Source organism: Oryctolagus cuniculus, chromosome 11 (genome assembly GCF_964237555.1).
Source record: "Oryctolagus cuniculus chromosome 11, mOryCun1.1, whole genome shotgun sequence".
Lineage (NCBI taxonomy): Eukaryota > Metazoa > Chordata > Mammalia > Lagomorpha > Leporidae > Oryctolagus > Oryctolagus cuniculus.
In genome coordinates, this window is record NC_091442.1 from 28,989,498 (window position 1) to 29,003,413 (window position 13,916).

The following is a 13,916-nucleotide window of genomic DNA, read 5'->3' on the forward strand; positions in this document are numbered from 1 at the left end:
GGAAGACCTTTCTCTCTCTCTCTCTCTAATTCTAACTCTAACTCTAACTCTAACTCTAACTCTAACTCTAACTCTACCTGTCAAAAAAAACTAAAAATAAATAAATAAATAAAAGAATCATAAAGCTGAAGAAGCTATGAGAGTCCAGAGTGATCACACAGATGTTGAAAGGAACCAGAAGAACATCAGGGAATAAAAGACATAGCAAATGACATTTTTAAAATAAATAAATACATCATTTTACATACTACCCAGTACGTCAAACACAGATGAGACAAATGAGGAGTGAATTTATGAACTGGAACGTGAATCTTAAAAAACTACACAGAATGCAATACAGAGAGACAAGAAAACGGAAAATATGACAGAGGATGGAATTAGAGACCCAATATATGTATTTTCAGAGTGCCTGAACAAATGAGGGGAAGCAATTTTGAAAGAGAAAGTAGCCAAGAAGTTTTCAGAACTGATAGGAGACGTGAGTATGCAGATTTTAAAAGCAATTCATACACAGAGGATTAAAGAAAGAAAGGAAGATGGAAGGCAAGAAGACAAGACAACTACAGTTGGATTAATCATAGTTAAACTGCAAAATTCCAAAGGCAAATAAAATATCTTAAAATGAGCCAGAGGGGGGAAAAAAAAGATCACCTTCAGTGTGACAAATTGGAAGCCTTTTACACAGTTGATGGAAAAGTAAAATGATGCAGCAGGGGCCAGCACTGTGGCACAGAGAGACTGCATCACATACTAGGGTGCCAGTTCGAGTCCTAACTGTTCCTCTTTCCAGCTGGGTCCTTGCTAATGTATCTGGGAAGGCTGCAGAAGATGGCTCAAGTGCTTGGGTCCCTGGCACCCATGCAGGAGACTCAAATGGAGTTTCAGGCTCCTGGCTTTGGCCTGGACAGCCCCAACTGTTGCAGCCATCTGGGGAGTGAATCAGCAGATGAATCTCTCCCACCCTCCCTCCCCCCTCCCCCTTTTCAAACAAATAAATCTTTAAAATGATGCAGCCACTGTGGAAAACAATGTTGTTGTTGCTTAAAAATTAAAAACAGAATTACTGTATGATCTAGCAGCTCTGGTTCTGAGTGTTCCCAAAAGAATTGAAAACAGAGTCTCAAAGAGATGTTTGTATGCTAACGTGCATGGCAGCATTATCCACAGTAACCAAAACCTGGAAGTAATCCAAGTGTCTATCGATGAATAAATGTATACACAAATGTGGTATACACATAAAATGAAACATTAGTCTTAAAAAGGAAGAAAATTATTTTTAAAAAAGCTTTATTTATTTGAAAGGCAGTTACAGAGAGAAGGAGAGAGACAAAGAGATCTTCTATTCCCTGGTTCACTCCCCAAATGGCCATAATGCTGGGCCAGAGCCAGAAGCTTCATCTGAGTCTCCCCTGTGGATGGCAGGAACCCAGGTGCCTGGGCCATCTTCCACTGCTTTCCCCAGCACGTCAGCAGGGAGCTGGATGGGGAGAGGAGCAGCCGGGACTTGAACCAGCTTTCATCATTATTGCTTATGGCAGCTTAACCTACTACACCACAACACCAGCCTCAGGAGGAAAATTCTTGACATATGCCACACATGGATCAACCTTGAGGATTTTATGCTAAGAAAAATAACCCATTTGTGATTCTTCTTTAGAGAAATTATGAGTCCACTTATTAGATGCCTAGAATAGTTATATATATATAGTAGTCTGACAAAGACATACAAAAGGATGCTGCTTGTCATGGGCTGGGGAGGGGAGAGGAGGGAGTTGGTGTTTCAGTTTTGTAAGATGAAATAGTTCTAGAGATGGATGGTAATGATGCCTATACAGCAACGTGAAAGGACTTGGTGCCACTGAACCATTCACTTAAAAGTGGTTAAGATGATAAATTTTACATGTATTTTATGATTTTTTTCAATTGTGAAAAGAAAAGATCACTTACAAAGGAATGACAAATAGCTGACTTCTCATTGGTAACATCAGAAGCCAAAAGAGAATAGAAGAATGTCTTCAAAGTACTGAAAGAGGAGAGCTGCCAGCCTGTAATAGTGTGCCCAGCGAGCAGACTCCAAGAATAAGGATAAAGCTATCTACAACTTAGAAAAAAGCCTGAGAATTTTCTACCAATAGAACTATACAAAAGAAATGTCTAAAGAATGTGCTAGAAATAAGGACAATTACCCTAGGAGGATGGACTAAGATGGAAGGAGGAATAGTGAATATATAAAACTGTAAATATGTACATAAATCTAAACATTGTCTTGATAAAGTATTGAATAACATTGTGTGTGTCAGCAGTGTCACACAGTTATTCCTGAAAGTACCTTCTCGGGGTCGGTGTTGTGGTGCAGTGGATTAAGCTGCTTCCTTCAACACCAGCATCCCATATGGGCACCATTTCAAGTCCCAGCTCCCTTCTAATGTGTTCTGGAAAGCAGTAGAGGATGGTTCAAGTTTGGCCCCTGCCACTCATGTGGAAGACCCAGATTGAATTCCAGGCTCTTAGCTTCAGCCTAGCTCAGCCCTAGCTGTTGTGGCCATTTGGGGAATGAACCAGTGGATGGAAGGTCTCTTTCTCTGTCCCTCCCCCTCTCTCTTAACTCTTTCAAACAAATAAATATTTAAAAAATAAAATACCTTCTTACTTTCCTTCCAGCACACATGCACTTGCCTTCTGAGTGTCCTTGCTTGGTGGTCTTTGCTTTATCCTCTGCATCTCCACAACTTCTTTTCACAGTGGTGCGCCCGAGGCTCAGCCTTCAGCCTCTTCTTGTGTCTTACAGCCACTCTCTGGTGATCTCCATCGTGGATTTCTTTCTTTCTTTTTTTTTTTTTTTTTCTTTTTTTTTTTTTTTTTGCTTTTTACAGGTAGAGTTATAGACAGTGAGAGACAGAGAGAAAGGTCTTCCTTCCGTTGGTTCACCCCCAAAATGGCCACTACAGCTGGCGCTGCACCAGTCCAAAGCCGGGAGCCAGGTGTCTCTTCCTGGTCTCCCATGTGGGTGCAGGAGCCCAAGCACTTGGGCCGTCCTCCACTGCCCTCCCCGGGCCACAGCAGAGAGCTGGACTGGAAGAGGAGCAACTGGGACTAGAACCCTGCGCCCATATGGGATGCCAGCGCTGCAGGCAGAGGATTAACCAAGTGAGCCACAGCGCCAGCCCCCTCCATCATGGATTTCAACACCATGATCCTCTCCCATCGGACCCTGACTCATACATCCAAGGCTCATCTCTGTCCCCACCTGGATGTTGAAACAAGCATCTTAAACCTAATTTGTCCAAACTGAGCTCTGAATGTTTATTTCCCATACCTGCACCTCTGGCCTATCATCCCCCACTCAGAACAAGGATCACCACCATCATTCTAGTTGCTCAGATGAAAATCCTGGGGTGGTCCTTGACTTGCTCTTGTCCTTGCTCTTTCACTGGATGGCCAGTCTGTCAGTGAATCTTCCTGACTCTGTCTTCAGTAACATTTCCCAGCCACTGCCGTCCACATCTGGATTTTTGCCATTGCCTCATAACTGATTTCCCCACATCTGCCGCTTCACCCATGTAGTCACTTCCCCTGTGCGTACTGGAAGTGATTGTCTTCAATCAAATAGAGGAATTGACCATATATTTGTGGATATGGTAGACTGAATTCTAAAGGTCATCCCCAAGATTGCTGACCCATCAAGTAGGTACTGCTTACAGTAGTACTGAGCTGTAATGAGAGTCCCAAGGGAATTGACCTTACGCTGCAGAGTTCCTCTGGGTGGCAACAGAAGAGGAAACTGGAGAGATCTAAAGCATGAGAAAGACCTGGTGCATCATCACTGGTTTGAAGACAGCTGGGGCCACGTGAGAAGGAATGTAGGTGGCCTCTAAGAGACGAGGAATGGCCCCTGACTGACAGCTGGCAAGGAGGTAGAGACCTGTGACCAACAGCCATGAGCATTGGATTCTGCCAATACCCTGAATAAGTCTGAAGCAGATTCTTCCCCAGAAGCTCCAGTTGAGAGCCCCCCACCCCCAGCCAACAACTCAACTTCAGCCTTGTGAGGCCCCTGTGAGATAATAGCTAATGACTTTCTAGAACTGATTGAAGACATGAATAGGCCTGTATCTTTAAGCAGAGACCCCTATAGAGCTTTCCTGGACTTCTGACCTACAAAACAGTGATCTAATAAATGGGCATTGCTTTAATCAACTAAGTTTAGTGATTTGTTACACAGCAATAGAAATTAATATCGGGACCAGCATTGTGGCATTGCAAGTTAAGCCACTTCCTACGATGTTGCTATCCGATATGGACACCAGTTCACGTTCCAGCTGCTCTACTTCTGATCCAGCTCGCTGATGATGCACCTGGGAAGGCAGCAGAGGATGGCTTGAGTACTTGGGCCCCTGCACCGATGTGGGAGACCCCAATGAAGCTCCTGGCTTCAGCCCTGTCCAGCCCAGGCCGCTGTGGCTATTTGGAAGGTGAACCAGCAGATGGAAGATCCCTCTCTCTGTAATTCTGCCCTTCAAATAAATAAATAAATATTTAAAAAGAAAGAAGGGAGAGAAGGAGGGAACTAACTTGGGGCATCTTTTCAAATCACATCCAAAGGCTGCAACAGAAAATGAAGACATGCATGTATTTACCAGAGCCAAATGTTTCCAAAGAATAGATGAGGGATCTGTGTGGTTGGCCGCGAGGTTTTACAGTTCTCACAGCCAGTGAGCCTACCTCGTGTCTCAGGGGCAGATACAATAAGTTTGAATTATGAACAGACGTCTCCATCTGCCACATCTGCCACATCTGCCACACACTCGCTGCCCTTCCTGTGACTGTATGCAGTTCTAAGTGGGGATTTTAAACTGAGTAAAAGTGCAGAGAAAAACCCCAACGACACCAACTCGCTGAGGACGCTTCCCTGCACTCAGGCAGTGCCCTGGGCAGGGAGACCTGGAAACCTGCATGGAGGAAGCCGGCAGGCCACAGCCGTGCGCTCGGGCACCACTCACCGTCACAGGCCACTGTTACGGTCTCCAAGACTGTGATGGATCTGTTTCTCTGCCTCAAACTGATGGTCTCTGTAAGAAGTGCTAGTGACTGTGTCTCTGTGCATTGGGTTAACCCTTAAGAAGCACCATGCCAGCTAATTCTTTGTTTTTAATTTTTTTGTTTTCTTCCCCAGACCGTCCCCAAGCCCATTGCACTAGAGCCCTGTTTCGGCAACAAAGCCGCGGTCCTGTCTGTGTTTGTGAGGCTCCCTCGTGGCCTGGGTGGGATCCCACCTCCTGGGCAGTCGGGTGAGTAGATGGATCTGTAGCAGGCACGCGGGGGACTGTGCGGGAGCTAAGTGTTGGGTATCCCACTTCACGGAGAACTGAGGGCAGAGGCCGTACTGAACAGTGGCTGCCTCAGGGCATGGGCAGCGCGAGGTGACTCACTCTTGTCATTTGTGTCCACAAAACAGTTTCCTTGAGGTCATTGTTCCCTTCTGGGGCAGGGGATGTCCCCTTCTCACTGGGCCTGGCTCCCTCAGCCTCCCCATGGCCTCTGACCACAGCTTTTTTTTTTGCCATCGATGTTTCTAGTCCTCCTTGGCTGCCCTGCTCCTTCCTGCTGCCTCGTCCTCATTCTGCCCTCACGTGTCACCCTTCTCCCCCTTCTCCCTGATATCTGCTCCACTGCCCAGCTGTCTTCTCAGCGCTGGTCACTCGCAAATGGGAATTTCCAGCCCATTTCCAGCATTTCTTTGGCTTTTATCCCTGTTTTAGATATAAAGCACAAGCAACCGTTGTCATAACATACAGGACATTTTTAAGGACCCACTCAGTCCTACCCTAGAGTCTACCAGTGTCCTGTTTTCTCCTTTCTACCCCCTGCCAGCAGTTTTGTGGAAGTGATGACTGGATGCATCTCATTTTATTTTTTCACATAATTATGATAAACATTTTTGTAGCTTACTATATTTTCTCCAATGTCATTTACACTGTTCCACCAGATACATGAATCATAATTCATGTAAAATCCTCTTAGCTTGAACATGTGGGAAATCTGGAATGTGGTTTTGGAAATATCCTGATGAACCATGAGATGCTTTGTAGGGAGGCCTCCGAGAACGTGAGTGTGTTGGACACGATTCAGTTGAGGTGATTAACCTTGAGTCTAAGGAAAGCACAAGCCTAGGAGCCTTGTCCGGGCTCTGAGCCCCACTTCCCCTCAGTCCACCTTGAATTCAGAAGACCTCCAGCTCAGCTTCCAGGATGGGACCTGTGCTTCCTCACCAGGGAGCCTCTCAGGCATGGAGAGGCTGGTTTTATTTCCTTCATTGCACTTCGGGATTCCTGACACTCAAGACCCTACATCAGTCTTGCCCATGCAGGGTAGGCAGTGTCTGCCTGGCTCAGCAGACATTGGCCAATGCCTAGGGCAAGGCACTGGCTAGCATGCAGAGCTGACAGGTTTGCAGTGCTGCGGCCTTTCCTGCCCCACACCGACACTGGGGCTGTCCTTGCCACTCCCCCTCCCCTATTTTATATGATGCTGTTTTCTGGATCTCCAGGGTACCTGGCTCTGCTTTTGCCCTAACACCATGACATGGATTCACACAGCATGCCAGGCACTAAATCAAATCCCCCCCACCCCGCGCTAGGTATAGGCCCAGCAGGGTGGAGGAATAAGCTCTCCAGCACAGGTCCAGGGGGCAGTCTCGGCAGGCCCTGAGCCTGGGCTGGCGATTTCTCACACGGGTTAGGAATCCAGCTCCCCCAGAACCGCGCCTTCCCACGTGGAGGCCAGGTTAATTGCTTACCAATGTAAAAAGGAGAATGGGACTGCAGAGGTGAGGGTGGGGGTGAAGGATGTAGAAGGTCCTAGGACCTGTTTAGGTGACTCGACTGTTGTCGAGTCACTCATGGACTCATTGGCCCTGAGCTGTCAGTATCCCCATTTCACAAATGGTCTGGGAAGATAAAGAACCTTGCCGTTCCCAAGTCTGGCCTGCCCTGAATTGTTTGTTTGTAAAAGCGACTCAGGCTGACTGCGGGATGTGGGATGATGCTGAGTGTCACTGGAAAGCCCGTGCTTTTGCTAGGCACCCTCCTGGAGGCAGGCAGGAGACTGAGTGCCCAGAGCCTGTCTGCAGCCCCGTGTGTGTGCTCCCTGGCAGAGCACCCGGCCTGCCTGTTCTGCTGAAAAGAATGAGGAGGGCAGGAGGGTCTGTCTGTGTTCACGTGAACTCTGAAAGAACAGATAAAAAGTACTAAAAGGGTTGACGAGGTGGAAGAGGGAAGATGGTGGGAGGGACATGGTGGAACTAAGACTTTTTTCCTATATACCTTTTTTGGGGTGGGTGGGTGGGGCAACATGGGAATCAAAAGGAAATTTAGTTATTTTTAAAAACAAAAGCAATCTCCTCTTTAACATGTGTTCCCTCTTGGGTTCTCCCAAGGTCTCGCCGTAGCCAGCGCCCTGGTGGACATTTCTCAACAGATGCCAATAGTGTACAAAGAAAAGTCAGGAGCAGTGAGAAACCGGAAGCAGCAGCCCCCTGCACAGCCTGGAACCTGCATTTGATGCTAGGGCCAGAGACTGTCCTGGGCACGCGTGTGCGCGACACACCACAGCTGTCTGCAGGGAAGGGCGCAGGCAGGGAGACGCTGTGTGGTGCGGGCCAGAAGACTGGAAACCCTTGAAGCATCTGACTCATCTGCATGATCACAAGCTTTCTTTGACGGTTCCTCCCATCCATGTTCCAGCATCTAACCTTTTACTTTTGCATAGGAAATAATTGATTTAGTTCCTAGACCCAGGGATGGTCCGAGTTGTTGCTCAAGGAGGCCAGTGTAGAGCCGGTGAGAGAGCTAGGAATGACACTCAGGTTCACTGTGGAAAACCGTTCTCGGGACTGTCTCAGTTGTGCAAAAACAAAAGATGGAGAGTTTACACGTGGACTTTCATCATCAGTCATTCTTGCACATGGTCTTTTAAGGACTGGTCAGGTGAATTAACTTGTTTTCATCTGAAGCCTGCTATCTTTTTAAAAAAGATGTGCCAGTTATCCTTGCACAATTTAGACAGGCATCTCTCTTCCAGAGAGTGGCTTTTTTCTAGTTGAGAATTAATAATGGTCCATCTCTTTGGAATCATAACAAACTAGGATAGAAGGGGGCTATTTTAAATGTCAAGGTCAGCAGTGTTACTTAGAATGTAAACAGATGTAGTGTGTAGTTTTCTGTAGCAACTTGATTAATTTAGTCTTAATCCATTTGAGAGTCTTGCTCCCTTTCTCTCTCTCTCGTAACACAGACACACACACACACACACACACACACACTAAGTGCCTAGACTTTAAATAGATCTAGCAATTGGAAAGTTAGTAAGCCTAAGTTTTTACATAATTGCATTCCTACATTCTTGTAAAATTTAAATAGCTACCATTGGCAATCTGCTGTTTTTCTAAAATCTGATTTGCAGCCAGGAAAGAATTTTCTCACCCCAAGGAACATTTGACCTAGCAGCAGCAGCAGGAACTGAGAAGAAAGCAGAAATAAGCTAACTGTAAAAGCTCCTGTTTATATTGTCAAAAAGGACAGTCAAGATGATGCGGTCTCCACACACCACCCGCCCCCACCATGTCCCTGTGGGCCTGAAACTGGGCACCACGGAAGAGAGGACTCACAGGTGACACGTGTCTGCTCTGAGCGGGAAAGAGACTGAGCACTTGGGATGCCTGATCAAAGAGCCACTCTGTTCCCGTGGCCTGCTCTGAACTCATGGGCCATTCTTTAGGCAAGGGGTAGAGTCAACACCTGGAGCAGGACCAAGGAGGGGCTCGCCCACCCATCCTCCTTCCCAGACCCAGGTGGTGGTTGTGAGGAGGACAGAGGATGCAAAGGATGAAAAGCACATGGAAGACATGGACTAGGAGGGAAAACTCCACAAATGGATAATGAGCAATTTAAGGAAAGTAGGTGTTCTTCCCCCAGGGCACTGCCTGGATGTTGGGTTTTCCCCATTCATGGTGCTTTGTATTCTGGCATTAAGCAGCAGCCTCCCAAGGTCTCTCTCCTGCTCCAAAACCTAGGTTTCTCTGGCATTACTTTATCTGGATGACCCTCTGGACAGAAATGCTCACGTTTGAGAATCTGGAGAAAGTAATACTCAAAGGAGCAAAAATTGGCATTTCACCTTAAAATGTGGTGCCTAGAGAGGGAGGATTATCACCTCCCCCAGACTGCCCCTACTCCTAGGAAGAACTGCCTGGAAGAAAGTGGCGAGGAAGTTGAACCACAAAACACTGATGCACAAAGCACCTCTACTTTGGGACTCCCCTCTCACATAGCTTCTTTTTCACATCATTATTAAAGAGCAGACGTTTCTAGAAAAAGACCGCCTCCTGTTGTGAGCTCCCCACATGCCTACCCCAGAACACAGCTCCCGCAGAAAGCATGTGTACTGGTCCTTCACCCTCGTCATTACCACACAGCCTCTTGGTGACAAAAAGAGGGAGGCCACTGGGGATTGCCCTCCTACAAGGAAGATTTCTCCTGTTTGCTCAAAGGCCAGTTTTCCCCTGGCCAAAGAAGTCTCTTCCCCATGCTGGTCACATGCCTTGAAATAACAAGCACCATGACACCCAGGCTCCTGAGTCTTTTTCCCCTTAAATGATAGTGTTTATTTTTAAAAAAATTTAAAAAGGAAGGACAGGGTAGTGAAATTAAATCTCCTCCAACAGTGGAGGAACAGCTTCGTGCTTCCCCTTTGCACCCAATAGCAAACACCTTCCTCTGAGCCCAGGGCATGGAAATGGAGTGGCAGGCATGAGAGAAACTCGGCTTAGAGCCAGTTCCCAAGGGCGCCGTCATCTGGTCGCTGAGTGTCCCAGGAGAGCGTGTACATTAGATAGTCACGGAAACATCCACCTTGCACTTGTACATAACTACAGTAGTGTCCAAGATATGCAGACGTTTGGACTGTACATAAAGCAGAAAAATATCTTAATGTATTTTTATTAAACATAAAAGCCTAACAATGCCTGGGCATCAGCTGCAGCGGTTTGGTGCCATATACTAGATATCTAAGTTCTGAGAAGTCCGCTCGTCAGGCCCTGAGCTGTGAACAACAAAGCCAAGGGATGCATCTGGTACCTGTCGGCTAACTCCTGAAATAGGACTCTCCCATCAGAAGGCAGGCGAAGCGCCCGGCGGGGAGCCTGTTGGAGCAGCGTGTGGGCATGAGGAGATGCCAGCAGGACGGCGGGGCTCGGGCACTGTTGTGGCTCAGAAAATCCAGTGGGGATCCTTGCGGCAGCCTCATGGTGCTCTGGGTGTTGGGAAGACTAGTCTCGCCTGGAGAAATGTTCTCGGTCTTTCTGTTTGAAGACTGTAACTCATGGAAATCACACTTTCCAAAGAGGAGTTTTCTCAGCTACGGGTTTTGGGGTTTTTTGTTTTGTTTTGTTTTGTTTTTGAGATTTTGTCTGAACTTATAATGACTGTTCCTGAGAACCACAGTTTACTATACTGAAACTGAGGCAGCAGTGGAGAGACGAGGTTGTGGCTAAACAGCCCCCGTTTCTCCTGGAGGATGTCACATCCCTTGGACTCCTGTCCACCTCCTGCCCTCCCTACAGGGTGGGGACAAGCTTGTGCTTCCCTGTGGGGATCACCTGAGCAAGTGAGAGGAGATGTGGAGAGAGGGCACCCACACTGCCTGGAGCCAGCCAGGAGGAGAGGCAGCCCTGGACAGACGACTGTCAGCACAGGGTCTCCTGGACTGGCCATGAGCGAGGCCCGACGAGCAAGATCGGAGAGGCACTGGGACGTCGGGGCAAGTGAGGAGACATTAGAGCTTCCAGTGCACATCGTGCTCCTTCTGTTTCATGGGCTGCGCTGGGAATGAGGGTGATTTATTTCCTTGTGTGATGACATTGTGTCGTGAACATCTTTGATCCTTCTGCTTCATTCATTCATTCAACAAATAGTTACCAACACCTCAGTGAGTACCAGGGCGGTGCCTGAGATGAGAAAGCAGCGCTAACAGAATCCGAGTCCTCGCCCTCCTGTCACCCATAGGAGATCTTTCCCCATGAGAATTGCCCACCCTGAGGACAACCAGGGAAGCAGAAGCCCCTTGTCCTTGGGGCGTGCATACCTCGTTGACCAAACGCGGCTCCAACCATAAGAATCACTGCGACGGTTTCCAGGTAGCCAGGCCCGCCCAGAGACCTTGCCCGGTGATGAGTCAAACTCCACCACCCTGTCCTGCCTGCAGGGAGATGCTGTGGAGGGGAGAGGGGAGCTGGTGCCTTCCCTCCTAAAGGCAATAATGGAATTGACTTTCAGTAACTGAATTTGTGCACAAACATTCTAAACACTAGTGAAGCCTGTTTTGTTGAACTAATTCTGGCTCTGGAAATGTTCTGTTTTTTAGTTATTTACAGTTGTTTTTTTCCTGTTTTTTGTTTGTTTGGATTCCGCTTAGTTTGTTAATATGTATAATTTAGCATCTATTGCACTCATGTAAATATGGAGTAAGTATTGTAAACTATTTCATTGCTGGGGGTTGTGGGTGTTATACATACATTTAGGACTGCAATTTTTGGTATTTTTTGTATTGTAAAATAACAGCTAATTTAAGCAGGAACAAGAGAAATAGGGAGGTCTGTGCATTTTAAACACAAATGTGAAGAACTTGTATATAAGCAAAAGTAAATCCTATAATACAAACTTCCTTCTGAAATAAAAGTAGATCTGGTAAAAATGTGGGTTTTGTTCTGAGTGTTTAATTTTGATGTACTTATATTTGCATTTTGGTCATTTGAACATCAAGAAAAGAAAAGAAAAGTAAATGTTTACCAGTTTTCAGATCACCTCAGAGGAATGAGAGGGTGTAAAACCATGAGGGTGGAGCACCTCGCCCTCCCTGGTAAAGTCAGCACTGGCAGGGAGCAGACTGCCCGAGGCCCCGTGATGGCCTGTGGGTGCTGCCAGTTTACCTGCTAGGCATCATCCTGCACTGCTCACCTGTCCCCCAGGGGCCCCTTCACCCTTCCGTTTCTCCCTTGAATGCTTCGCCACGTTTCCAAACTGCACAGCCTCGGACATAGTGACGCTCTGGTCCTCTCGGGCACAGAGTTTTTGACGAGGTTATCTCCATTCACAGAGCCTTGCCTGTGGGCCTCCTGCCCTCGGAACAGGATCAGAGTAGATTCCAGTGCCCTGGTATAGAGTGCAGATCCCCAGTGCTGGAAGTTCCAGGATGAGGTCGGTACAAGTGGAGGGGACACACACAGGTCAGTCAGGCCCCAAGGGAATGGGCAGGAGTCCTGCCCACCACACCTGGGGTTGGGCTGGGGGAAAGACTTGAAAACTCGGGGGGAGGGATGTGGGAGCCACCATCAGTTTGTGAGAGGGTACAGACCTATGGTTTCATGGACGGTGGCACATAGTGCTGTGTGTTCCCCACACTTGTCCACTGCGACTGCTGGGCCCACGGGCAAACAGCACTTCCCAGCCCCCTTCCAGGTTAGATTGGGGCCACACCGAGCTGATGAAATGCTGGGAAGAAGTGACGTTCGCCAGTCCCAAACTTGGCACCTGACATGCTCACACTGGGACTCTCCTTGAAGGCCGTGCACTAAAGATGGAGACCGCCTGAGTCCCAAGAAGAGACCGGCCACCGGGGCGAGAGTGGTGCTGGTCTGCCCCTCACTGAATGGCAGACTTTCTGAGATCTGCAGCTCTGTCACAACTGGCTCTTCTACCCTGCTGGTGCACAGATCAGGACCTAGCAACGCACCCGTAACCAAAACCTGAAACACAGGACACTGGCTTATTGGTAAGGTGACAGGTGGTGGGGAGACCCATGCCAGACAGAGGCAAAGCCAGGAAGGCTATTTGGTTTGCTCACTTGGAAAATACACTACTTATCTACTAAGCTGAAAGCCTGAGGGAGAGGTGGAAGAAAAACAAGGCGGCATGGGCTGATTGTTACTGGCTGCCCTGGGCAAAGCATCACAAAACAGAGTTGAGTTCTAGAAACAGCCAGTCTACAAGCAAAAGAGGAAGGGGATGGAGAGACCTAAAATACAGGGCCCATCCATGTCTGAAAAGCCAGCTGCAAACAGCGAGAGGCGCTGTGTGAACATCAAAGACCCAGGCTGATTGAGGCCAACACAGAGACGGTTTCTGTGGCAATAAGCAGATGGAGGGGGTGGTCTTCCCACTTGAGCTGGAGCACCTCAAAGCCATCAAGTTGCGGAATAGAGCAGGTGGGTAAGTAAGCCAAGAGACAAAGCAGCCTCGAGAACCGTGTCAGGAAAGCATGGCTGCACTGACCTGCACCTGCCTGGAGGAGAGAAGCAGCCGATGACAGGTGGCATGTGATCCTGCGGGGACTACGGTGCCAGAGAAACCACTGGTGTGGCCTTAAAAAAAACCTGCTCTCGGGCAGGGAGGTGGTAGAGAAAGCTGTCCAGCGAGGGCGTACAAGTCAATGCCCCCTCACGTGGGGCCCTGAGGGCACGACTGGACCTGAGCAAGGACAGGGCAGGGCCCAGCAGGATCTCATGCTGGCCACCCTCCTGTTCATTATGAGTGTCCTGCCAGGTCTCATCACTGACTGTTGCAGGTGGGTAGGACTTCAGAGAGCCAGCAGAGGGGAGACCGCATCACCCTGAGGAGGGCAGACCTTGGGTTATACCCCTAGGAGGAAAAGCAAAGTGGGACTTGGTGACCAGAATAGAAAAGTGTGCCAGAACCTGGCTCCATGGTCACCAGAGTTCCCTCTTCCCCAGTCCACAGCTTCTACAGCACAGCCCCAGGCCCATCACATCTAGGCAGGGCATAGTGACAGTTGCCACCAATGATGTGTCCCCTCCTTGCCAAGGCAACTAATGGCAAATGAGTCTCCTCCACCCTCCAACAACC

At 48.2% G+C, this 13,916-nt stretch overlaps 1 protein-coding gene across 1 annotated transcript in view; it reads left to right on the forward strand.

Annotated features, from left to right (window-relative positions):
• ATRN (attractin) overlaps window positions 1–11,748 on the forward strand; it is a 160,286-nt gene extending 148,538 nt beyond the window's left edge. The window contains exons 28-29 of the mRNA XM_002710922.5: window positions 5,174–5,288; window positions 7,436–11,748. Coding sequence (XP_002710968.1) covers window positions 5,174–5,288; window positions 7,436–7,560 — 240 coding nt within the window. The 3' untranslated portion in view covers window positions 7,561–11,748. The remainder of the gene's footprint in view (window positions 1–5,173; window positions 5,289–7,435) is intronic.
• The last annotated feature ends 2,168 nt before the right edge of the window (window positions 11,749–13,916 follow it).